The 27628-nt window shown below is 35.1% G+C and overlaps 1 protein-coding gene and 1 long non-coding RNA gene across 3 annotated transcripts; one reads left to right on the plus strand and one right to left on the minus strand.

The window, feature by feature from the left end:
* On the minus strand, positions 1 to 15665 carry LOC119082674 (protein muscleblind-like). 2 transcript variants are annotated; one of them, XR_005088683.1, is made up of 8 exons: positions 15288 to 15665; positions 6321 to 6579; positions 4165 to 4341; positions 2247 to 2432; positions 2009 to 2053; positions 507 to 643; positions 202 to 434; positions 1 to 138 (listed from the first exon to the last, which is right to left on the minus strand). XR_005088683.1 is itself a non-coding variant. In XM_037192252.1 (7 exons), exons 2-7 carry the CDS (start codon positions 6507 to 6509, stop codon positions 392 to 394), a joined length of 777 nt encoding a protein of 258 aa, XP_037048147.1. In that variant the 5' UTR covers positions 6510 to 6579; positions 15288 to 15665; the 3' UTR covers positions 1 to 391. The 2 variants fall into 2 exon arrangements, 1 of the variants encoding a protein (XP_037048147.1); XM_037192252.1 differs by having other exon boundaries at positions 1 to 434.
* On the plus strand, positions 5359 to 26470 carry LOC119082675. Its single transcript, XR_005088684.1, has 3 exons — positions 5359 to 5511; positions 9661 to 9667; positions 26461 to 26470. It is a non-coding gene; the product is annotated as an uncharacterized LOC119082675 (long non-coding RNA).
* Positions 26471 to 27628: the final 1158 nt, after the last annotated feature.

Consider the following 27628-nt stretch of genomic DNA (forward strand, 5'->3'; position numbering starts at 1 on the left):
AATTTTTTATTTCAATTTTTATTTTTTTTTTATTTTTACATTTTATGTTACATTAGTTTTGTGCTGTACAAAAGGGTTGCCAACAACATTTTACCAATCACTTGTACCGTTTCTCAATAACGTAGCTTACTCTTCAGCCTGATAAATTAGGTCGTTTAGAACGAGCAACAATGTTTATTTTGTGTAACAAGTTAATAGTACCTGTTTCCGCGGCAGTTCGCATCCATCATCCAACAAATATATTGATCTTCGATTCCATTCAAAATGTTTAAATTTGTTAATTTTTCTCGAGCCACAACGCTCAAATTTACCACATTCCAAAGTTTCTTACATCTTTTTTACAACTTTCATTTTTGATTTGTTCTTTTTTAGTTTATTATTTCCAATTAATTCACGTGAAAATTATCGGTGCCATTGGTTGGCCATGGTTCATCCTAGCATTTGTTTTTAAAAAAAAATCATTATTTTCTGTTATCTATGGGAAATGTGTGTTTAATGCGACTTACATGACCCCGGTCACATACGGCTGTTGCACGTGAATCATTTGCTGATAGTTTGTGTTATGTGGATGATGATAGACCATAAGATTAGATTTTTCGGGAACCTGTCTTTCATACGGTATGCTCATACGAGCATAAGCCTGCTGTAGAGGGAAGACGGAAGATATGAACACAGAGAAAACAATGATCATTTGATATAGTGAATGATAGCGAATTATAGCTCGGAAGAGGTCTCATCGTGACACAGTGGAAGAAAAATGAATGAGCTCAGGTCAAGTCGAGTACATAATTTAATTTAAAATTACTTTAAAGGTAAAGCCTAGTTCGTTGACCGTACGTCTCATTAAAATATTTTGAGTATCCTTCCCTATAAGATCTTAAATTGATTATTATTGTTATGATGAAAGACAAGGGAGTGCGTACAGTAATGTCCGGTGAAGTTCACTGGTTAAACTTAACAAAGAATTACTAATTATTAAAGCAGTGTTTGTAGAATACAAATAAATAAGGTGTGGATTTGACACAGAGAGCTAGTATATAGAGTGTTAAAAGAGCGTAAAAAGAGAGGAAACTGACCAGTTACTAAGCTGGTCTCGATGGGTCACAATAAGTCAAAATTTGTATGTAGAAGTCCAGTTAACTAGCGAAAAACCAGTTAATTTAACTGAGCTCGATGGGTGATATGTACTCTCTTTTAACACTCTATGTTGTCAAAGAGAATGTCAAAAAGAGTGTTCACCCATCGATCTCAGTTAAATTAACTGGTTTGTTTCTAGTTAACTGGACTTTTACATACAAATTTTGACGTGTCACCCATCGATACCAGTTAAGCAACTGGTCATTTTTCTCTCTTTTACGCTCTATTAACATTGTATAGTGTTGACAAAGAGTTATTCGGCTCAGTCAGTTAAATGTAACTCGCTTTGAGTGAAATGTCAAAATGAGAGAATAAATTTCGATTTATTTTCATTCATAATGTTTGACATTGTACTTTAAGGACAGTTTTTAACTGATCCTCGTTCTCTCTTCACAGTCTATACAGTGTTAAAAGAGCGTAAAAACAGGGGGGAAAACCAGTAAATATAACTGATCTCGATGGGTGATATGTCAAAATGAGAACTCTCTTTTAACACTGTATATAACTTTTGCCAGTTATTTAAAGTTGTTTTGCAAGTTGTGGTGACAAGTTTTATGTAGCGAGATGTCGGCTTAGTTAAACTTTACTGTGGCTTCGATTTATTTGTGTTAATAGATTTTGTGCATTGCCTTCGGGGTCAGTTCAATTTAATTGATCTTCGCTCTCCGTTAACACTATGTAAATATTTAATGAAAAATCTTGGAAGGAAAGTTATAATTTACTGGTCCCCCGGCGTTCTCGCTCTAATCACAACACTATATCTGGTTCAAGTACATTTAGGTCAGGCTTGGATCAACCTAACCTTGTTCCAAGCACAATGTTTGATATTTTTGAGAATTAAATTAACATTTCTTTCACTGATAATACTCACAAAGTTATTGTCATAATAAATGGTGCCAACAGATTTCATTTCCATCTGAAACATTTTTTTTAAAATATTATTTCAAGGCAAAAATGTTTTTGGCATTTTTTACATTATTATAAATTCCCACGCGCACCAACATTTTTCCCAGCCCACCATCAACATTCAACATTCATTATGATAAATAATTATCTTCATTTTCACACTTTTCGCAACAACATGAAGTGTCCAGCATTGATAAACTCACCTCTAATCGTTCAGCAGGTCTATAAATTTTTTGATGTGTCATTTGTACACTTTGAGGTACTGTGTGTCCGATTGGCGACACAGATGCCGATTGATCTGGTCCAATTAATGCAGGTACTAAATTACCATGTCCAAAATATGGAGAATAAGAGCTGGTTGGTATACTATTCACGTAATGATTCGTTGCCTGTGGGAATTTGACACAGCATTTGAATAATTATGTTTATTGACATAATATATAATATAAAATGATTCCGGGGTGCTACGGGTAGGCAATTAGTCAGAATATGGAATGGGTGTTGTGTTGTGAATTAAATCATTTCGACGAAATCGGTTCGAAATGAAATGAATGTTGCAATGCGACATTCGTTGGCTAACATATCTGACCGAAGTCACCTGAAAGACAACCTAGACATATAATCAGAAGTCAATTTCGGTAATTGTGATTTTTATATCTTTATAGTTTAATTAGGGAGAGCGAAAACCTGTAAAATTTAACTGATCTGCAGGTCGCAAATTCATGAATGTCTAGGGTAAAGTGCCCATTCCACTCAAAAAAAGTACTCCGTGAGAGAGCCGTGAGAGAGCAATCTGTCAAATAAACAAAGAAAAATTGAAAAAATTCCATTTTGTCTCTCACACGGAGTATTTTTTTTGGTAAGAGGAAACTAAGCATAAACATGGGCGATCTTATTTTACAAGTAAAAAACCGATGTTGTCATTTCAACGTTATAATTCAAACTAAACAGCGCAGGACAAATCTTGACATTACATAACCTAGAAACGTTATTGACTGTGCCAACTATCATGATAATCAAAAGTTCAGACTGAACAATGAATTAATCGAAAACATTGAGATTAAGCTCAGGTTAAATTAGCTGTAATCAGCTGTAATAAACTAATCCGAATTCTCTCTCCTTAAACACCGTAGACTGTTGACAAAAAGCAAAGATCAGTTGAATTCAACTGACCTTGAGGGCAATGTCAAAAATTTATAAATGAAAGAAAAATCGAAATTTAAAGTTCGAATTTTCGAAATACAAATGTTGTAATTGCCCTCAAGGTTAAATATCTTTTCGTTAACACTCTTTTCAGTGTTAAAAGAGAGTTCTCATTTTGACATATCACCCATCGGGATCAGTTTAATTAACTAGTTTTTCCCCCTGTTTTTACGCTCTTTTAACACTGTATACATCATTGTCAATGTCGTTTGAGATGTCAAATGAGCTGTCATTTTCACAAAGCTAACCAAAATGTTACAAAAATTTATTTGTCATTGTTTGAGGTTAGCTTTGTGAAATTGACAACTCATTTGACACTATTTTGGAAGAAGAAACCGGTATTTGACACTGATCTATTGACATCAAATATTTCGGTAGTCGGCCATACTGTTGGACGACTAAAATTTCCAAAACTTCAGTTTTAATGTCTTGATTTTCTAACGAAACGAACAAATCATGGAAATCAGAAAAATTTACAGCTAGCTGAAGCAATGAACCGATTTTATCAAAAAAAAACATATTCTGATTGGTTCTACTGACCCACTCTACGATACCTAAACTCTAACTAAAACCCAACAGACATAGACTACGCCAAATACTAAAAGTGAAGTCAAGTCAACGTCAATTAACTGAATGTATTTAACGAACGAGTAAAAAAAAATCCGAAGTGCTACCCTCAATTTATCTTCCATTCTCTCGCAAACACATGACAATAAAACAAAAATTACAACTACTGTCAGCACGAACACAAAAAGTCTTAAAGAACAGCCATTAATGGTCCCAGTAGCACAATGAATAAATTTATGTTTGATTCATTTCCACATCGAAATTAAGGTACACAACCGTAAATAAAACACATCGGACTGGGCAGGTGAAACGAAACGAAAAACATTATAACGTTCAAAGAAAATTTCTTACCACGGCTGGAACTTGGCTGCGTACAACAGGTGGTCCAGTCGTTGTGGTTATACCAACTTGCTGTAATAAAGCATTTTTAAATGCCAGATTATTACGGCCATTTATCAGCAATTGATCTTTCAAATGTTGCGGCGGATGGAAATATTTGCATGGCGGTTTTTCTCGATTGCATCGTCCCTTTTGATTAAAAAAAAAAGAAAATGGGAAAAACAAATTAAAATGCAATGCATTGTTCTTGTGTGTGAGTATTGAACCGTACACTCTGTAGGAACTCATATATAAAAATTGTTATCGAAATCAACAATCGTGAGTGTTAGTCGAAATTTTTGAAGTCAGGTCTAGATGGTGTAGATAAAAATGTAACCATAGTGTATGGATACGTATACAAAGGACCGTTAGAAATTGATGGTTTGATGCAGTGGTATGGAGTAATATGGAGATAGCGATCTTCACTTATACAGTGTTCAAAGAGCGTAAAAGAGAGAAAAATTAACTGGTTCCGTTGGGTGATATGTCAAAATTTGTATGTAAAAGTCCAGTTAACTAGGAAAAAACCAGTTAATTTAACTGAGCTCGATGGGTGAACACTCTTTTTGACATTCTCTTACACTATATACGTTTATAACGCAATCTCCCTAGTGACTTTTCACTACTGCTTAGCAACTTATGAGGAATATATTTCACTGTACGATGAGAGAGTATGACGAAATCGGTTGTAAAGAAAAGGAAATAGTGTAGATCTACGATGTATGTGCACATTGTGCATCAATTAAGAGATAGAGAGAGAGAGAGAGAAAGAGAGAGTATGTGTGCATGGACACTGTTATGCTCAAAACAAACGAGACATTGAAAACGTGTTTTGGTCCTATTTTTCATGACGAAATTTTCGAAACTGTCAAATGAAGTTAGAACTTTTTCTATTCAAAATCGCGATTGCTGCATCTGTCAATGAAAACTAGGACCAAAACACGTTTTCAATGCCTCGTTTGTTTTGAGCATTATAAAGTGCCCACTCCACTCAACAAAAAGTACTCCGTGAGAGAGCCGTGAGAGAGCGAACTGTCAAATAAACAAAGAAAAAATTCAATTTTGTCTCTCACACGGCTTACTTTTTTGGTAAGAGGAAACTAAGCATAAATTTGTTATCCGCGACGTATATCTTCCATAGCACTGATGAACAAAGCAAAGAGAACCGAATTCAAGAGGAGTCTCCTCGACACAGTAGTCAACATTTCTCATATAAATTAAGTTTGTAAGGTTGGTATAATGCTGCTGCGTCGTAATTTTATATATGCCAAGAGAGACCGATTTTCAGTAAACAAAATTTGTTCTAGTGCTTGGCTCAGTGTTCAAAGAGCGTAAAAGAGAGAAAAATTAACTGGTTCCGTAGGATGATACGTCAAAATTTGTATGTTAAAGTCCAGTTAACTAGGAAAAAACCAGTTAATTTAACTGAGCTCGATGGGTGAACACTCTTTTTGACATTCTCTTTGAACACTATATACTCTTTCCTAATTCATAAAAAGAAGATGGTGCAATATGCAATATACACCCTGCTATGTCATGCCATCCATGATACCGATGCAATGTATTATCCGAGAATATAAAATCATTTGAAGCATGCGGCAAGGCATGTCGAACAATTACTTTTGTGTAATTCGTATTCCTTAAAAAGCAATCTATTCCATATCATTGTTGCTACGGTTGTGCCGCTTTAGCTCTACTGGCTGAGAAATTCCACCGGCAAACGTGGAATCTTAGGAAGTTAGTTAGCGGATTAGAATGCTTACCAACTCAAACTTATTGCGGTGAAGGAAATAATTCAGGGAAATGTTTTGTCGCTGATCACCGTAATCGTAACTTTGTCGATATGCAGATAGCTGCACAACATTAAGTCGATAAATCGAAGGAAGACATATGTGAGCTTTGCAAATTATTTTGCTCTTAAGCTCGTAAGCGGATTATATTTTGAATTTTCAACGTTCTTTTTTCTTGGCGGGGAGAGGATTTAACTAACGGAAATTATCTCGTTCGTATATACTATTTTGAAGATTAAAATTACGTTCGCTTCATTGATTTGCTTTTCACATTATATAAGAAAACTGGAAAGGAAATGCAAATAAAAAGACTCCACAAAAAAGACTCCGTTCTATTACCTTGATGCTATCGTAGCAGCATATAACCCGTCCGTTTTGAACTTCAACATTCGGTGGTGGATGTGAAAATCTGCATTCCGTGTCCGTTCTTGAACATTTATTTCTCTGAAATTCCCGGCACACGTCCAATTGCAACCAACGTGAATCCTTTCCACTCAAAATACACTTCATATTAATTAGCGACGTCATTCCGTTAATGTGATTTGAGGTTTTATCTATTCGCAGAGGAGTTTGACTTTGCTGGATGTTTTGTTCGAATCTGAAATTCATCAAAAAAAATAAATAAACTTCAGCTTTCTGATGAAACTTTTTAATTTATTTATATTTGTGTACAGCAACAACGAGAGGGAAGGGATTACATGAACGTTGCTAATGGATGAGTGATGTACTGTTGAATGATAATTACAGCCATTTTAAATCAGAGAAGTTTTTTCATTTATTAACATGTGAACGTTTGTGAAAACTTCACTTCAACGACATAAAATCCAGGTAAAGCCGGAGAGCTACTTTAGTAATTTGAATAAGGGATCCTTCATAAATTACATACCGCTTTTTCAGTGCCGTCATCAAAAGTAAATCTTTAATAATTCGAGAAATACGTGGCCTGCGAAGTTAAAACTATGTTCTAACCGACGAATATACCCCCCTAGATGGGGAAATAGCTTCAATTTCACAGAGCACCTATTAGCCAAGTTATTTAGGATTTAATTTTGATGGCAGCACTGAAAAAGCGTTACGTAATTTATAAATGATCCCAAAAATACGTAGAGAAAACCGACTGAAGTAGCATTCCCATTCCCATTCAGGGCTGCATTCGATAATTTTTGTGAATAATTTTCGAAAATTTCAAGAGAGAAAATTAAGGGATCGTAATAAACGGCAGACAAAAAATTGAAAAAAGGAGATAAAAAATAGTAAAAATGGAGATAAACAATCGAAAAATGGAGATAAATATTTAAAAAATGCCGATAAATTAACTAAAACTTGAGATTAAATAACAAGGAACGGAGATAAAAAATTAACAAATGGAGATAATTTGATTGAAAACGGAGTTCTTGTATCTCTTTTTTTAAATTTTTAATCTCTGATGTTATCTCCTTTTCTGAAATTATTATCTTCACTTTTTAATTTATTTTATCTCCATTCCATACATTTCTTATCTCCATTTCTAGTTATAATATCTCCAAAACTCATTTTATTATCTCCGAAATTAGATTTTATTATCTCCAATTTTCTATGGAATTTATCTCCATTTTGGAGTTTCATATCTCCACATCACTTTTTTTTATCTCCACTTATATCTCCTTTTTTATATTTTTTATCAACCGAAATATTACTATCGAAAATTAAGTAGACAATTTCGAACAACCAGTTGCACATTTCCAATATTCTCTCTCACTCTATACTGCATTAAAATACATATACAAGACAAGGATGCTTGTCTAAGGAATATATCCAATAATATTGGAAAAGTGATATTTTGGTTCGAAATTGTCTACCAGGAAAACTCCTTCTAGCCACTAAAGTTGATTTTACTTGACTTCGTCTAAACCTAATACCAAAGTTTTTGAGCAAAATAACTCAGGTGTCAATGGAACAAATGATGGAAATGGTCCCGCCTCGTATGGGTAAACTTCATACTTTTAAAAACATTTTATTTCGCCAAGTATGGCGTTTGCAGCCCGAGCCGAAGGCGATCGATGCAATCACACAAGGCAAAATACAAAGTTCCATACAAATACATAAGTTACTTTTCTCACTAATTCCCCGGAGAATGAGTTTCAACAGGTCCTATTTTTGGGAATTATTTCCTCAAAATTCAAAAAAATTCTCAAACTTGAACAATGAAATTTAAGGCACTTTTGAAGAATTTATTCGCAAAAATAGACCCTGCAGGGTTGGTTTGAAACGAGATTAAATAGGGACCGCCGACCACCAATAATTTTTTTTCATATTTATAATGAGTGATGGACAAGAACATCACACAGGAAAAAATTAGCCCGAACCCCTGAGCCGTTTCTGAGAACCAGTGGATGCGCTACCACAAGCAGACAGACACAGCCTGATCACAAATTTTAATGGGGATCGGTAGAGGGAAAAATTCTAGGATATTGTGTGTAAAAAATATTTCCTTCGATCATCTGCTCTCGGAGTAATAACTGTTGAAAGTCAAAATTTCAGCATTTTCGAAGAGTGATATATCTTTGACAAAGTTTCCGCGCCAGCCAGTGCAAATTGATTCTAGACGCGGTTAATAAGCTCTTTCAAATGGCGAAAAAAAAAATTTGAAAATGTTCTTTTAAGTTACATTTTCAGAGAAGTTAATTTTTCCGCTACCCTTGGTGAAATTTGGCCACTTCTGTACCTTTCTGGTAGTCTTATTTCAAACTTATTTGCCCCCAATATTATAGCCTGAGGAATAAGCTTTTCAACGATACCAAACATGCCATACTTGATCCACAACAAGTACTGTTGATGATTCAGTTTTCAATCGAAGTCAGTCTACTCGAAAATCTGGAGTCCTCGAAAACGAAATTATTAAATTTCAAGATTTTTTTGAAAAGTAGTGGACTTTAATGACTCTCTGAGCCTGTACCATACATATAATTGAGTAAAAGACATTCAATTGTAATATTATCTTGAAATTTAATAATTTCGTTTTCGAGGGCTCCGGATTTTCGAGTAGACTGACTTCGATTGAAAACTGAATCATCAAAAGTACTTGTTGTGGATCAAGTATGGCATGTTTGGTATCGTTGAAAAGCCTATTCTTCAGGCTACAATATAAGCGACAAATTAGTTTGAAATAAAGCTACCAGAAGGGAACAGAAGTGGACGAATTTCACCGAGGGCAGCGGAAAAAGTAACTTCTCTGAAAATGTAACATAAAAGAACTTTTTCAAAAAACTTTTTTCGCCATTCGAAAGAGCTTATTAACCGCGTCTAGAATCAATTTGCACTGGCTGGCGCGGAAACTTTGTCAAAGATATATCACTCTTCGAAAATGGTGAAATTTTGACTTTCAACAGTTATTACTCCGAGAGCAGATGATCGAAGGAAATATTTTTTACACAGTATATCTTAGAATTTTTCCCTCTACCGATCCCCATTAAAATTTGTGATCAGGCTGTGTCTGTCTGCTTGTGGCAGCGCATCCACTGGTTCTCAGAAACGGCTCAGGGGTTCGGGCTAATTTTTTCCTGTGTGATGTTCTTGTCCATCACTCATTATAAATATGAAAAAAAATTATTGGTGGTCGGCGGTCCCTATTTAATCTCGTTTCAAACCAACCAGGCCTGGTTAACGCTCATGTCAATAAAGTAATTACTGATTTTCCGAGGCAATGAGTATTGTCCTATTTTTAGGAATGCACGAGTGGAACGTAGATAATCAAATTGTCCCACTTTCCCTTTCTTTTCACTGTGCTTGATTGAATAGAATATTCTAATTTTAATTTACTGCTTTTGACTTCATGCATCCTTTGTGTTATAACTTTATGAAAATTCGAAAACAATTTGAAAATATTTTCCATTGAAATCCATAAATTTATAGTTTGAATAAAAGATGAAGAAAAACTTAACGATTGTGTTGAGTACTGTTTTGTGAATATTTGTGAAAACAAAAATCAGAATGTAATCACGAACATTACTCGACAAAATAACAAGAATTCGTTACACAAAAAGCTTGCATTGAACAGTAACTTTCTGAAAAACTTATGGAAATAATAGAAGAAAATAAAAATCCAAGCGAAGTACAACAATAAATTGTTTTACATTCTCGAATATCGAACGAGAATCAGTTATGTATACCAATGAAGTAGCATGCCAAAAGGAATCAATGTTCACTTAAAATTTATAACAAAATCGGTACTTTTATCAGTAGAAACCAGAAAGGAAGCACAAACAAATAATGTTTTATCATTGTCGACATAATTGACTACAAGTGGACGTTCATTTGGTTTCAAGAATATTCTTAAATGTCTCGCATGAATAGCCATTTTAAAACCAAAAATCCTTATAATTTCATGTGTCTAATGTCTAGCTGCATAGCAACAGCTGAGGATAAAGGTTAAATAAGAAAAGTTTCTATAGAAAAATGCGGAATTATGAGAAAACGGATGTCTCTCAGTAAAACAAATCAACTGCCAGAATACTTCCGGTACTTATTAAGGTAATCTTGGCATGATTATAACCTGTGGTGCATAAGACTAGTCGTGTGGATTATTATAACAATTACAAAAGAAGAACTACTTCAGATGTTCATAAAAGTGAATGCAGTCCACCCGATAAGAGATACAATAAAAGAAAAACATGGTATGCTTGCTCAATTGGTAGAGGGATTCTTTTGAAAAACAGCCTACCGAAATCGGTCGCATTTTCCAGTGGATGCCAAAACCACGTTAAAAAAAATTCTTCGAAGTTTGTGTGGCTGGTGAAAGGTGATAAAAAACCGAAAACTTGCACTTTTCTTACAAAAATTTCTCCAGTTACAGGGTCGTGTGGGGTGTCATTAGAAAGGTAATCAAATGTACTATCGAGCCGAATAGGGTCTTATTGGGTTTAAAATTCATTGACACTGAAATATGTGCAGATAAAGTTTTTAACCGAAGACGTACACTGTTCTTACTGAAATTTCTCGAGGTACACAAAATGTACATGGTCGTGTGGGGTATCATTTGAAAGGTAATTTTATGTGCTATTGGACCAAATAGGGTCTTATGAAGTTATGATGCGTCTACGATGAAATAGAAGTTGAAATGTTTAGGTGTACACATTTCATCATAGATGCATCCAAACTTCATAAGACCCTATTTGGCCTAATAGCACATAAAATTACCTTCCAAATGATACGCCACACGACCATGTACATTTTGTGTACATCGAGAAATTTCACAAAGAACAGTCTTCGGTTGAAGACTTAACCTGCACATATTTCAGTGTCGATAAATTTTAAACCCAATAAGTCCCTATTCGGCTCAATAGTACGTGTGATTACCTTTCTAATGACACCCCACACGACCCTGTACGGCTCGTGTAACTGGAGAAATTTTTGTAAGAAAAGTGCAAGTTTTCGGTTTTTCACCAGCCACACTTCGAAGAATTTTTTTGAAAGTGGTTTTGGCTTCTAGGGTCGAATACATTTCTAGGCACATATAGAAAAGTCCACTGGAAAATGCGTCCGATTTCGGTAGGCTGTTTTTCAAAAGAATCCCTCGGTAGTGATTTCTTTCTCGTCATTAGATGCTTAGCTATTAAACACCGAAGAGTTATTGCTCACCGGGAGTTGAACTACTTAGTAAGGGCAGAATAAGTTTTGAAGTATCTGATTATATCGTAACATCGACCACTCTAGTCTAATCCCTACTCTAATTCTCTATTAGGCCTCTTTCGCGTTGTTGTCTTTAGGTACAGTTACACCATAAGAAGCCTATTCGATACATTAGTCAGAATTTTTCACATAAATTGGTTTTGTTTTTTGTTTTTATAATAAAACTGCAGGGACCCAAATAAGAGGCTGTTTGACCGTTAAAAAAAATCTGTTCTTGTGCCGTTCTTGGAGTGTGTTGGTTACATCCCCTTATTACCCCTTTCAAAAATTTAGTTCTTCTTCACTTGTTTTTCTTTTAACGTACCAGAACTGGTAAGCATATCATTAAAATGCCACAAAACAAAGGTTAAGGTCTGAAGATTTTGAATGCTTGTCAGTTTGTCAGCCTTCGATTTCTTTTCGTTACAAATTTTTAGCCCCGTACGAAGTACTGGGGGCTTATAAGATTAATATGCCGTTTGTAACATGTCGAATTGGAAGCAGCCAGTAAGGGCAAAGCATTTGGTTATGTTCATAGATGACAAATCCGCAATAAAAAAAATGTCCGTCCGTCCGTCCGTCCGTCCGTCCGTCCGTCCGTGACCCCTCTAGCTAGAGTAAATCACAACCTTTTTTCAAAATTCTTTTTTCCCCCGATTGGTATGGACAAAAGTAAGGTCAAGTTCGAAAATGGGCATGGTAGGGCCGGCCCTTCCAGAGCTAGGGCCCTATAGGTGTTTTTCAGTCTTTCGACGATATCTACCGAAATACGCACGCAATACCTGCTTGTGATATATCAAATGAAAGGTATTGACGAGTAGAACAAAGTTGCCAAACATTGTTTTTGGGTAAGATGCAACGTGGGCTTGTTGGGATGGCTCAAAGGTCGTTACTCGGCCCTAAGTGTTTTTTGCACATAAATCGAGTAAATCTCATCCGATTTTAATAGATTTAGTTTTTTATGAAAGGTAATTGAATACCGAAAAGAACGTGGCAAAAAATTGTTCAAATTTGGTCCCTTGGACTAAGGCCGCTACTCGGCCCTAAGTGTTTTTTGCACATTGCTCGAGTAAATCTCATCCGATTTTGCTAGTTTTTGATTTATATGGAAGGTAACTACCAATACCAAAAAATACCAAAAAGAATTTGGTGAAAAAAATTTCAAATTTGGTCCCTTGGACTAAGACCGCTTTGTGGCCCTGTGTGTTTTTGGCACATAAATCGAGAATATTTCATCAGATTTTGCTACTTTTTGTTTCGTTTGACAGATAATTTAATACCGAAAGAAAATTGGTAAAAAAAGTTGTAAATTCGGATTCCTTAGATACATCGTAAACTTTTGTTTTATACTTGAGAAGTACTTCGTACGGGCTTTTGTAATTGCGCTAAGCGCAATTTTAAAGATGAACGGGCTTATTAGGGCTAGAGACGTATAATGGTTTCGGGCAAAATAGGTTTACGGGTCGTACGGGGCTCAGTCGCAGCACACGCTCCGACTGTTCTGATGCCTTGTTTTATTGAATCTAGATGTTCATTGGAACCGACTTATACGAGACAATTATTTTTCTCTTATCGTCGTTTTGGACACCATTCATTCTTGACGTACAAGAGTGCCCTACATAGAAGATGGTACTGTTTCAACGTAGTGAGTACACTTAAAACTTGTCATCTTCATTCAACAAAGGATATTTCCAGTCGCACTAAATGTGCATTTGTAGATCAAGAATTAGATTTTCAATAATTATTGCTTCACAAAGCTATTGTTACGTCTCGTATTATATAGCAGCAAATGTCGAGCATCATCATACGATTGTCTGTATTATTGATGTTGTTACCACTATATTGTTAGCGATATTGATAGAATGGGAAATAGTTCGAAGGGCCATGGAGGGTTTTTTTTTCGATTGCTATTCTCATACCTGTTGCAAGAAAATTGATTGTGTCAGACATTTTCGGTTGATTTGTCATTTCTGGAATGATTCACCGTAGAGGTACCTAGAGTCGTGACTCACAGATTGATGATTGTTTCCATTACAAATTTAATCAATTGAAGAAACGTTTGATCACCCAAAGATTGAGTTCGCAGGCAATCACATCCATTACTCAATACACTGTGATTAACATCTGTTATCGAAAATGATGACTTTAATTAAGTTTCTTTTGTTCCTTTATATAACATGAATGGAATTGTTAAAGCTAATGAAGTAAAAGATTTTGTGTCAAATCATCCGTTTTAGTTTAAACAAAAGAAGAGATAGATTTAATGATACACGAAAGGCTTTCAGTTTGCTTATTAATTTCAGTAACGTTATTTGATTTGTGCAATGGAAATGATGAGAAGTTTCTGATACACGGACATTATTGCGAAACCAGTAAATGATTCGGAAGAGTCTTTATTCCAATACATTCTACATGGCACAGTAATTACAGAACAGAAAAATGAAAAAAAAAGAAAAGAATAGAATTTGATCGATGCAGATGGTAAATCTCGTCCAGTGCGGCACCCTTCGGAATGCAAATTATTTTTTTCACATTTTCCTTTTTATTTTTTGTAGTCTGTAATGTTCTTGCACTGCATACCTTTGGCTTTAAATACTGCTTTATGCACCGTATGTATAAAAAGCGTAAATCGTTTAAGATATTGTCTCTCTTCTACTTCTGGTGCTAATTTTAATTTCAATCTATAACGAATCGGAGAAAACGATTGGAAACTGTAAAGAAAAGTAAGGAAAATCTTTCCCTATTCGTATCAAACCGGAGTAATGGTAAACTGGTAATTGCATGAGGAATGAGAGAATTATGCTAATGTTTCGGATGCTACGTTCAAATTTTCGCATGCAAAGTCTTGGGAGTTTCACACACTTCCTTACACCTCGCCAACAAACATTTCTGCATTTCTTCATTACTCGAGATCCTCAGTCAGACTTGTTACTTGGAAAAGCTTTCGTAAATAACTCCATAAATTACTTAAACTAATTAAACAGCAAATTCGCACTTCGTTTCGCCGATTCCAGACTACCATCAATTTAAATGAACAACGTTAAAATTTATCACTTTCTATTCCGACGATTTTTCTCTCCTTACTAATTTCCACCACAATCAATCAAAGTTAATCCTTGGACAACATTAAAAATCTTATCAGCCTTCTATTATACACACTTACACACACACTGTGCGTGTACCCAATGTCGTCATACATTCTGAGAATAATTTTAGAGAAAATGTAATTCGATTGATCTTTAGCATATGAGCACGTCTTTCTGAATTTTTAAATTTCTAATACAAATGTCGAAATTGACATTTTAATACAGGACGTGGGTGACGAGTAATGGATTTAAATTTTAGATGAGAGTCAGAAGCAAATCTCATTTCAGATATTCGACAACAGAGGAACGTTTACAGCGAAAAATTGACAAAAAGGCCAAGGATCATAAGAGTGTTTGTATCGCCTCCGTAAAGTATAAGTATAGACTGAATGGAAAATAGGGAATTAACAGAATCTATTTTCAGAAAAGGCAGCAAAAAGACACGGAAAATTTCGACACAGTAAATTATGCCTACAAAGCAAAAAAAACCGAATTTCCAGTCATTTCATCATTTCTAAATTTAGCTACAAAAGGAAAAACGAAGAAAATTGAAAAAAAAAAATCGGAAACTTACGGTTTTACAGCTGGGAGCTTATCAATGAACCAATAAACCGAGCAATAAATTCATTACCACCAAATTTAACAGGAAAATTGAATTAAATTCTCATTTAATCTTATTAATATGTCCCGAATCCTCATCAACCTAACTTGACACTGAATTTGAACTCTCCTCGGCTTATTTTATTTAAATTTGAATTTTTTTTCCGTTTTTTTTTCTTCTGTCCTTTGTTAGTTCAAAACACACAAATTACATATACACAACTAATTGGGTGTACCGGTTTCAACACCGAATAACATATGACACAGAATTTATCGACAATAATATTTAAAATCCTCGTTGAACTGGAAAAAACGCGTAAAGTCACGTAACACCTTCGTAGCCAAACCTAGACTGACAGATTAAACCGAAATGTAGCTTTAGTTATGACTTTTTCAATTCCTTTATGGCTCCAATCTAACAAACACCAGTTTCCTTCTTTTTCCATGTGTGCAGGCATGCGCGGTGCGGAAAAGCTTTTTTGCAAAGGAAAAGAGAAACATTAACACAACGGACGAGGGTGGCTTTGTTTGTATTGAACAGCTGCGAAGTTTTTCAAGGATTTTTGAAAATTGAGAGAGCGACTAGGTTTTGCATTCGGGAGAGGAAATGGAAATGCATATACGTTAGTGTTGTTGAGGGGGTTGAATCATTGTAGCAGTTTAAGTACTTCAATACTTAGTGCGTAGAGGGGTAGGTTTGTTGCATACTTTAAGTATTTGATGATAATAACTGCTGCAGAGCTGTAACTAAAGCGTCTAACAGATAGCTATGTGACAGCGACGACACACAATAGTCCATGTCAAAACTATTGAAGTAATAGATTTTGTTTTGATCTGTTTACAATACTCATTGATCAAAAGATTCAATATTTACGATTTTTGACTGTGCAAAGGCATAATAGACTAGGCTTCAAGGTAAACAAAATTGGAAATCGGTCAATAGATATAGACTGAAAATGTCACCTAAAGTTTGCTATTCTTATAGGGATCGTAATAAACGGCAGACAAAAAATTGAAAAAAGGAGATAAAAAATAGTAAAAATGGAGATAAACAATCGAAAAATGGAGATAAATAATTAAAAAATGCCGATAAATTAACTAAAACTTGAGATTAAATAACAAGGAACGGAGATAAAAAATTAACAAATGGAGATAATTTGATTGAAAACGGAGTTATAGTATCTCCTTTTTTAAATTTTTTATATCTGTTTTTAGTTTTTTTTTATCTCCACTTGGTATCTCCGTTTTTAAATTTTTAATCTCTGATGTTATCTCCTTTTCTGAAATTAATATCTTCACTTTTTAATTTATTTTATCTCCATTCCATACATTTCTTATCTCCATTTCTAGTTATAATATCTCCAAAACTCATTTTATTATCTCCGAAATTAGATTTTATTATCTCCAATTTTCTATGGAATTTATCTCCATTTTGGAGTTTCATATCTCCACATCACACTTTTTTATCTCCACTTATATCTCCTTTTTTATATTTTTTATCAACCGAAATATTACTATCGATTCTTATAGATGCCAATCAAAGAATGAAATCGCTGAAGAATTTCTAAACTTTATTAAATTTAGAAGAACTTGAAAGAGTTTTTATAGATTTAAGGGTTTTGAATCCTGAATATTATTTAATTTGATTTGTTTATAGACCTCATTAACAGCCATTTTACGGCCAATAACAAGTCTTGAACACAGGCTTAAGAGCAATCTTCACATTGCAAATTTGTAGCCTACATTTGGGCACAAAAATGTTACATTTTTGACGATAATTTTGCCCTCGTATCCTTTTTGGAAAAAGTAAAAACATCGTTTGGTGTTGAAATGTGTTAGCTCTGAATAAAAAATAGAAAGGTATGTGGTGATGTAACCTAGGTCCGAGTAAACTCAAAATTTGTGTCAATTTTCATGAACTATTGAGTTTTCTCCAACTTAGGTTGCAGCATCACAAAACTTTCTATTTTTTATTCAAAGCTAACACATTTCAGCACCAAACGATGTTTTTACTTTTTCCAAAAAGGATTCGAGGGCAATATTATCGTCAAAAAAGTAACATTTTTGTGCCCAAATGTAGGCTACAAATTTGTCATGTAAAGATTGCTCTTAAGAGGCACCAGCACTTAGCTAAAATTGTAGCCTACATTTGTGTGTCTCGTATTTCATTTTTGATGATATCTTTTCGGAAAAATGTATGACCGCAATAACGACCACGAATATGGTAGCTTTTAATAAAAAAAAAATAGTTTTGGTTGGGTTCGTTTGACCGGCTCTGAGAACCGTGAGCAGTTTAACGAAATTTCCATAAACTGGTCAGTTTTCTCAGAGCTGGTCAAGCTGCTACAACCAAATCTATTTTTAGTTGAAAGCGGTTGCGGTTGTAAATTTTTCAAAAATGATTCCGGTGGAAAGATTCATCAAAACTAAACTAAAATCCAGTATTAAAAAAAACTCCTAAATGTATGCTTTTCAAAGCACCTGTGCCTCTTAACGTGACTTCCGAACAACGACTCGAAGTATACAAATAATAATTCATAATTGATGCCTCGCCTAAATGTATGTTAGATAAATCTAGGTAACGCAATACGAGTCATTCAATGTGTTCCACATCGTTACAACCACCCAGACACACTGTAACTGCCCAAATTATGAAGCTTCAGTGATCTTCAGGACGTTACCAATGCGATATAATCGCTAGACAGATTCCATGTTGAATTGTCTGACACTGGTATCGAACCCGAATCATTTTGGTGGAAGGCTAGTAAGTAACCACTGAGCCATTCCAACCATCATATGCTGTTAAAAGTTACGGTCCCAGTACAGTTAAGTGAATTTTGGACTCTAACTAGTCAGTTACTTGACTTAACTTTAAATCAACAGCTCCCAGAGATGCATGAGCGTTAGAACTTTGACTTATTCCACATTTTCACACCCCATGTTTAGTGCAACTTAGTGGCTGAGCCGCAACTCGATTATCCCTTACTTACATGTTACGGCAACAAGTCCTGTAACAGTCTAACAACGACCACCGTCACTCGAGAATGTGGTCGGACTAGCTACTACATAGTCATCATAATTCAATTTACTTAACTTCGGGGATTCACTTCATTCAGAATCTTACCTAATCGTCAAATCATCTGTGGACTCTAACTGGTCAGTTACTGGCGTAAAACTCCAAGCGCGAATATTACATATTAACTGTTACAGAAGGCTGTCATCTGTTATCTCTGTCTGATGAGGTTTTTTATAGCAAAAATCAGGTTCAAAACAAATGAAGTAAAAGATTTCTGAAATCAATCTATGAAAATCGTCGATCAAATGAAATAATCGTTTGAATGGTAAAACTGTTATTATGTCTGCTGTACGTGACAAGCTAAGAAACATTTTTTCAACGAACGTCTCCAAAACCATTTTTATATCAGATCAAACAGTAAAATAGTGATCATACATAACCGTTTTTGATGTGGCAATCGTATCGCTGTAAGAATACTCAACAATAATTGAATCTCTTACTTCTAGTGTTCAAAGAATTGCCTATCGTCTGTTGCAACATCTTGTACTTCATTTGTTTTAATATTCATTTTACTGTAATATGATAACAATTATATTAAATCAATGTCGATAGCGCTGATGTCGATAACAGATGAGTTGTTATTAGTTAGCATCGTTTGTATTTACAGCTTTTTTTAACAGATTGAAGATAAAGTGAAGGCAGGAGGCTTCACGTATGCCAATATTCACTTCGTAAAGTCGATGAAATTGAAACAAACTAATGGATTCTGATGTATGCACCTTAAGCACATACTTGAAGGATGTCCAAATAATTCTCGGCGTTCTTTACCACTCTTCCCGACCGTACACAGAACCCTAAGTGTGGAGAGGACGTTCTTTGGAAATGAGTTCGTTTAGGTTGCGATTGTTTTTTATTTAAATTTTTATTCACTCTTCCTGAATCGGGATAAATTCATCTCAACCTACACCTTCTCTGTACGCAAATTTAAAAGATCCGTTCGCATAAATCTGCAGGAAACTCATATTATCCTTAAATGAATCACTCTTAATATTTCCACTGTTTGGAAGAGAACATTTTGTGCTCGTATTCTTAAGTGTATTATTAGACACTACCATCATACATTGTACGCGTATGTTGTAAAGCTTGCCCAAATTGTATATAATAATACACTTTGAAGCATAATAAATTAATAAATATCCCATATCAAGCAAGTGCTATTTCATTTCTGTTAAATGGTTTATTGTACATTACGTAGGGAATTTAATGCAACGTAAATCATTAAAGTTTCTGAGGGTCTTCGTTTTCACGGCGTTCTACATATATACATAACGTATAATACTACAATAATATAGCATGGCATCGAGCATGTTCAGTCGTTTACTTTCGAGACTTGGCACTTGGGGCATATGAGACACCATAAATTTTAAAATAAACTTGTGTTATGTTGTTGTTATGTATTTATGGTTAGCATTTAGCATGAAAAAGGTATTTGATATTGGACATAAATTAGAGTGTTTTGTTATAAGTTTCTTCGAATTTTTATGCCTTTTTTTTCTTCTTTTTTCTTTCGACGAGCTGAACTTATTTTACATTTTCCCTGTTCAACAAATTTCGTTATGTTGCAATTGCTCGGTTTTGTAAGGTTACTAATACAATTTAGGAGAGCAACACCATTTTAAATTTATGCTATCGCTTCGAATCGGTAACACCATTCGAACAATACTAAATCAACAGTGTAACTGGATTTCGATCAATACGATAATATCCTTGGGATATACACATGCAGAATACGTTTGACCGTATGGGTCTATGCCGTTGGGAAAATCATTTTATTAAATTAATTAAAGCGTCGATATAACTTTGCATTCATTTGATTCCATTTTATCTATTCTTGCAATCGATGAATTGAGAATACCTGTTTAAAGTTGGAATGATGTGACGAGCTATACGGATGCCTTTAGAATTGATCGGTTAAATTTCTTTGACATTGATTTTGCGATGTTTTTCCATCGTATTTTCTGATTTTAAACAACTTTTTTTTTCGAATTCTGCAACATGTACGCATGTTAACAGAGGACATCTCTTCCAAAGAAATTGGATATGTAGAACGCCTTGTGAAGCTACGGTAAGAGAATGTCTCGACAAATGCAACGTAATGAAAACATCGCATTATGTAATATCATATACCGTGCGATGTTTTTTAATTGGTTTTTAGAAGACCCTTTCTCACGAATCTAATTTAAATGTGATTAGAAGAGATGTCGTCTGTCAAAGTAAAAGAAACTCAAGCGGGCACAAGTTCCTAATTTTTCAAAATTCGAATAACATCTGGACGAGTTTTGAATTTTCGGTTGAGAAAATGAGCACCTGAAATGGAGACCAATTTTAAGGAGATTTCAGTAAACTTACTAAAAAATCAGAGTGATGATAATAACAGCTGGCGTAGCCTTCGATAGACGGAAGCAATGTCATCTATTTTCAATCTCTGGCAGGAAGTGAAGAGGTTTTGAGTTTTCAGTCCAAGAAGCATGTCAAGGCCTGTGGCTAAGTGTGCTCGAAGTTTAAAAATCAGTCAAAAACACTCAAAAGAGTAAAAGTGACGCAAGTCCCTGTGCATACTTCCAAAACAACTGATATCGCTGGAGGTGACGCATTCTGCGCTTGTACGCAAAAACTGTAACAGCAAAAATTTGACCAAAGAAATTCTAGAAACAAAATTTCTACGACAAAAATTTTTTTTTAAATTTTTTTCTAGTAATAGGACTTGCGTCACGGGCGCTATGCTAACGCGCGCCCATGATTCTGCAGTCTACGACAAAAAAAAATTTTTGAAATTTTTTCTAGTAATAGGACTTGCGTCACGGGCGCTATGCTAACGCGCGCCCATGATGAGAATAGGTGCAAGGGCCTCCTTTGTGGGTTGTGGTTTAATTCCCTAAAGTAGGCCGGCCCAGTACTAACTAAAATTATTATTATTATTACACTAAGATTGTCTTCGATATTTATTCGATTTTCTTCATTGCATAAAACGTTGTATGTAACACGAATCATATGCTGGTATATTATCTGACATCTACCTCCATACGATTCTTTTTACATAAATAACTATTAAGAGGTTTTCATAAGAATGAATGAAGATCATAGAATGACGTATAAAGTCGAACATTATATGAATTCGTCGAACATCAAAATGTTGTTAGTCTTCATATAATATGACCCTGCAGATTTGCATGCCAGACTAACATTGTTTTTAGTTTGTCGGCGAACAAGTTCTGCTTATTTCCCAAGGATGTCAGAGGTCCCTGTTGTACAAAATTTCATCTAGTTAACCATTCCGGTCGATTAACTCCACAAACAAAAGCGAAACGCACGCTCTTTTAGTTGGAATTGCATACTTCCAAAATTAAGTACGCCCTTGTGTCGTCTAATTATATTGCTTACCTGATCTCATAAATATTACACCGTTTCACTCGTTCTATGTGCATGACATTTTGTTTTGTCGATAGGAATGCATTAACCTAAGTATCCAACATTTTTAATACACAATTTTCATCTCTGTAAGAAGAAAAAGAAAAACCGATAAAACGTACGAACCTCGGCACTATAAAATATTAAATATTTTCAGAAAAGCCCCGAAAAAAAAGCATAAATAAAAATAAAAACAAACTGCCATATATAAGATAAATTTACCAAAATGGTTTACGTGACATCAATATAATACCTCAGGTATAAGTTGGCACATACAGTAGCCACATCCACAGCATCAAAAAGTTATATAAACTCATTTTACATGAAAACCAACTTCCAACCTCTTACACCACAAAAAGAAAAACACAAAGTTTCGTATAAAAAAAAAAGTTATCTCCTCTAATGACACAAAGAGTAAAAGAGGCTTACACCTTACATATGAAATTTGTGTTACCATTGATGAGTGTATGGGGTACATAGCATGGGAGGATGGATATAAAGAAAATGTTTAAGTCACATCACAGTCATACTATCTGCCGTCGTCGTCGTCGACCCTATGTAACTTTTATATTAAAATATACTTTGCTATATGGAATTTATGAGGCAATTTGTTAGATTTACTTAGGAAATTACTTGTTCAGCTTTAACCTATCTGTTCTCCGGTATTGTTTTGTGGGAAATTAAGGTCAAAGGATAATGTTACGTTTTCGTACACAATTTAAAGCAGTGAATGCATAATGCGATGTTGGCGCATCAAGCAATTTGAACTAATTGACATATTTTGGGAAAGGAATCGAAGGATTTTTTGTATAAATCTCATACAGTCAGCGGTGTAATGGATGTTCGGTTCATATATATTTTACAAGTCTATGGTTTTCGTGTGATTATTGACTTCAGCTTCGCCTCGGATCAATAAACCTCACACGGAAACTCGACTTTTCAACTTTTTGTCGCTCGTTATGTTTATGTAATAGTAGGTTACATTGGATGCTGCGAAAGTTATTCATTACATGAGGTACACACAAGTGAGTTTGAATTTATCACAGTTGTTTCCGAAGTAACGAAATACGTGGCAGCATCCAATGTAATCTGGTTTGCTACCTGCCCCATGCGAAAGTTGATTTCCACATAGGAAAATGAAAAAATTAACCGAAAATATGTCCACCTGTAATGGATCATTTTCGCAGGGAGCTACGTAATGTTCAACTTTCGCAAGTGGCAGGTGAGGGATTCTTTTGAAAAACAGCCTACCGAAATCGGACGGATTTTCCAGTGGACTTTTTTATATGTGCCTAGAAAGGTATTCGACCCTAGAAGCCAAAACCACTTTCAAAAAAATTCTTCGAAGTTTGTGTGGCTGGTGAAAGGTGATCAAAAACCGAAAAATTTCACTTTTCTAACAAAAATTTCTCCAGTCACACGAACTGTACAGAGTCGTGTGGGGTGTCATTAGAAAGGTAATCACATGTACTATTGAGCCGAATAGGGACTTATTGGGTTTTAAATTCATTACCCTGCTCGCGTAACTGGAGAAATTTTTGTAAGAAAAGTGCAAGTTTTCGGTTTTTTATCACCTTTCACCAGCCACACAAACTTCGAAGAATTTTTAGCCCCGTACGAAGTACAAAGGGGCTTATAGGATTACGATGCCGTGTGTAATTGCTGGAATTCGAAGCAGACGGTAAGGGCAAAGTGTTTGCCTATGTTCATAGATGACGTATCCACAATAAAAATTTTGTCTGTCCGTCTGTCCGTCTGTCACGTCGATATCTTGAGTAAATCAAATCCGATTTCAATTTTTTTTTCCCTGAAAGATAGTCAAAATAGTGAGGCTAAGTTCGAAGATGGGCGATTTTGGTTCGACCCCTCCCGAGTTGGGGCCCCATAAGTGCTTTATCGTTTTCCAAAGATATCTCTGGCCATTTAAAGGCTACACTGGTAAGTGATACGTCAAATAAAAGGTATTTACAATACCGATCGACAAAAAAAAGTTTATGGAAATTGGATGACCGACTCGTTTGTTAGACCCCTTGGTGTGAACTAGGTGCAGGGCGGCAAGCCGTTTTTGCTTGTAGGTTGGCCAAATTTGAACGTATTTAGATGGGTATTCAATAGATAGGTATTGACCGTACCAATCAGGGAAAAAAAAGTTCATGAAATGCGGTTCACCGGAGCGTGAGCTAGGTCTCTTGGAGTGAGCTTATATGAGGCTACTCGGCCGTACAGTGAAGGTGGTGTTTTTTGTTAATATCTCGAGTAAAATTTGACCGAATTTCATGAATTTTTTTTTTGTTTGAAAGGTATTAATAAATGTGAATCGTCAGTACTATTTCAGGTCTCCTAATAAAATGGCCGTCGGCCGCCATTTTGGATTTTTGTAAAAACAATATAAATCGGTGAAAATGATACTTACAAAGTTACTGATCAGTGGGAAGTGATTGGTTATGTGTGTGTGGTGTTTCAAAGATCCCAAATATGGACATCTATATATAAATATATATAGCTATATTGAGCTATATAACGGTATAGATAGTTATTTTGAGCTATATACTAGCATATTATCAGTAAATTGTTTATTTATAGGTAAATATAGGTTAATATAGGACTGAGGAAATTTTAGGTCAATTTTAGATTTGTGTTACGTTTGGAAGGAACATCGTACGGGGCTTCGTAATTGCGCTATGCGCAATTTTTAAGACGTACAAATTTCATAAGAATTTTACTTTACCGACGTTTACGGGCGCAGTAGACTTACGTTAAGAGACGGGTTCGTACGGGGCTCAGTCGCAGCAAACGCTCCGACTGTTCTGACGGCTCGTTTTGAAAGTGGTTTTGGCTTCTAGGGTCGAAGTCCTTTCTAGGCACATATAAAAAAGTTCAATGGAAAATGCGTCCGATTTCGGTAGGCTGTTTTTCAAAAGAATCCCTCAGGTGGTAAATAATGATTACCTATTTCTACAGCTTGTTGTCCATAGATGATAAGCTTTTGCATTGGTATGTTTTGCTTCAATTTAAAAATTCCCCTTCCCAATAAGTCCTGATATTTGACTTGTTTTTACAATCACATCACTGCTTCTAACGTAAACATAGAAATTATTTGGAGAATGATAGTATCAGATAATCAGATTCAGATTAGGCTTTGAAATTTCTTTCGTTCAGAGTTCAGACATAGGAGTTAAAACACATACAAGTCAATACGAACACTATCAAATTTGTAAGCTTTTTTGATGTCAGACATATGAGCATTAATGCTAGGAGTATTGCTATGTTATAAACAAACTGGACTGATATCGAACAAGCGGCTCTTTCCATAGAGATAGAGATGTCGTTTAATCACCAGTGTCGTCAGTCTTCCCAGTTTTTATGCCTTTGTCTACAAGTGTAATTGATTGTTAAAAGTGCATTGCAACCGAACCCATCCATCATGTTCACGTCCATTCTGCAGACTCGTAACTTTAATTTAACTTGTTGCTATTAAACGGCGTCGCAAATGTGCATACTGGAAAATAGTTTCGCTGCATTGTTAAAATGACCAGCTCCATTTATGGCAAGTTATTTTTGATTAAACCATTATATATTGAATGTGGACTTTTCAATAAAAGTGGGAAATTGCATTCGCAAATTTCGGTACTGCATTTAATGAAATACATTCACCTACAACCGCGATACACCCATTCGATAATTTAGCCTATTATTCGAGCTAAAGTTGGTGGTTTTACTATATGAACGGTCAGCTATTTTGTTGAACCGCTGGGGTTGTTTTTGCAACCATTTTCACACGAGCAAATTTTTTTCAGATTTGAATTGGTTCGAAGCGAGTTTTTTTGTAATTTTTATTTTGTTTTAATTGCTCTACTAACTAATGGACGGTATAATTTCTCTACCTTAGAAATGGTTGTCGTACTGACAGGAATAAAGGTGATTTAGAGTATCTTAAAGGAGTGGCACGTTCGCCGAGATCTTGCTAATTTTTACAATTCATTTTATTCTATAAAATAAATGAAATATGTTCCACCAAAAGCATTCACGGAGAAGTTAGCTAATGTGCTGCCTTCCCAAGTTCCACATACATATACTACATAATACGTAAAGCAAAGCCATTTAGCGTATGTACACAAAAATATTATGAATTCCGTTCACACATCAGCAAGAATGGTTTTTCTGATGATTCGTTAATTAGATTTTGTATCCTAAAACGTGATCGTTTAAATGCTACAACACATAATAATCGAGCCATATAAAATGTGATAAATTTTGGTGTACTCTAGCACTGGATGCTGTATAGCATTATCATATAGATATAATATAGAACACACATATGATGATTTCATGTACTATTTTCGGTATTAAATGTATGTCCTTACACTTGACTGGTTGTTGTGTTACAAATCACTTTAATTGTTAATTTTATGTTATGCTGCAATGGCAATAGCAGATAAATTATCGCCGTTTACTGTTGTAATAATCATTAAAATTTTAACTCAATCAACTGACCAAAAACGTTGATCGGTTATATTAGATAATACCAATCAGGAGTACAACTAAAGTTTGACTCGATTTTCTGTTCTTTGATTTGCCAAAAAAAAACTTTTTGTTTCGAGTAATGACACTGCCTTGCAATTTATTCGCTCGATCAATTGCCTGGACTTATTAAGCAAAATAGTTAAACTCATGAAGTACAAGATTTCGTACCGATACGTTAAAAATATTTTGAACGAAAATCATTTGATAAATTACAGAAGATAGGCTGGTCGTCTAATACGTCTACGTAGTCTAAGATCTTTTGAGTGTAACAGACCTTTACAACTATTTAGGATCATAAGACGATTCCAAGACGATCACAATAACCAAATCCTTATTACATTGTAAAAAAGCAAAATGGTGTTTAATTTCATCTAAAATTATTAATATTTAGCCTAAAACCATCAGATTTCGGTCCCATTCATTTTCTTTGCCCGATGATCCCTCCATGAGACAATCTAAGCAATGCTCCGATTTTAATGCGTTATAGCTCGTTGGATTCGTCTGTCAATTCTAAGAAACACGTATCTATCATTTTTTCTAAAAAAAATGTGTTTTCTGTGAGAAGCGTTTAAAAGTGAAGACATGTCAGAGGGCACCGAAAACAGTTTTTCGCCAATAACTCAAGAAAAAATTATTTTAAATTGTTGTAATGTTGTACGAATGTCGGCCTTGAAAAGACCTACAGGTGGAGTATACGCATCGCTTGGTGCTAGTAGATAATATGTAGTATGTAGTATAAATGAACCCAGTACTTTTGGGCTGCAAGCCCACAGATGCCTTGGAAAAAAAGTTGGTGCCAAAATGCAGATTTTTTCTTTTTTTCTGCGGGCTCTACAGCTGAAACAGCATCTGGAACGGTACTATGGCAGTCATTTTTAGCCCCGTACGAAGTACGAAGGGACTTATAGGATTACGATGCCGTGTGTAATTGATGGAATTCGAAGCAGACGGTAAGGGCAAAGTGTTTGCCTATGTTCATAGATGACGTATCCGCAATAAAAATTTGGGTCGTCTGTCCGTCTGTCTGTCACGTCGATATCTTGAGTAAATCAAATCCGATTTCAAAATTTTTTTTCCCTGAAAGATAGTCAAAATAGTGAGGCTAAGTTCGAAGATGGGCATATTCGGGTCGGCCCTTCGTGAGTTAGGGCCACCTAAGTGATTTAAGGTCTTTTGGTGATATTTATGGCAAAATAAACGATGGAAATGTAAATGACACGGCAAATGATAGGTATTGTCAATACCAATCCAGGAAAAAAAAGTTTTTTAAAATCGGGTGAGTGGACCGTGAGTTAGGGCCTTAGAAG

Source organism: Bradysia coprophila, unplaced genomic scaffold (assembly GCF_014529535.1).
Source record: "Bradysia coprophila strain Holo2 unplaced genomic scaffold, BU_Bcop_v1 contig_476, whole genome shotgun sequence".
In the NCBI taxonomy this organism is placed as follows: Eukaryota; Metazoa; Arthropoda; class Insecta; order Diptera; family Sciaridae; genus Bradysia; species Bradysia coprophila.

Bases quoted from the DNA above. Each gene is read 5' to 3' on its own strand.
- LOC119082674 (XM_037192252.1), bottom strand. From the start codon at position 6,509: ATGACGTCGCTAATTAATATGAAGTGTATTTTGAGTGGAAAGGATTCA. The intron at 4,342-6,320 runs GTAATAGAACGG...TTTAATCAAAAG, and splicing joins GCTGCTACGATAGCATCAAG to GGACGATGCAATCGAGAAAA. The intron at 644-2,008 runs GTGAGTATTATC...TTCCCTCTACAG, and splicing joins TTTATTATGACAATAACTTT to CAGGCTTATGCTCGTATGAG.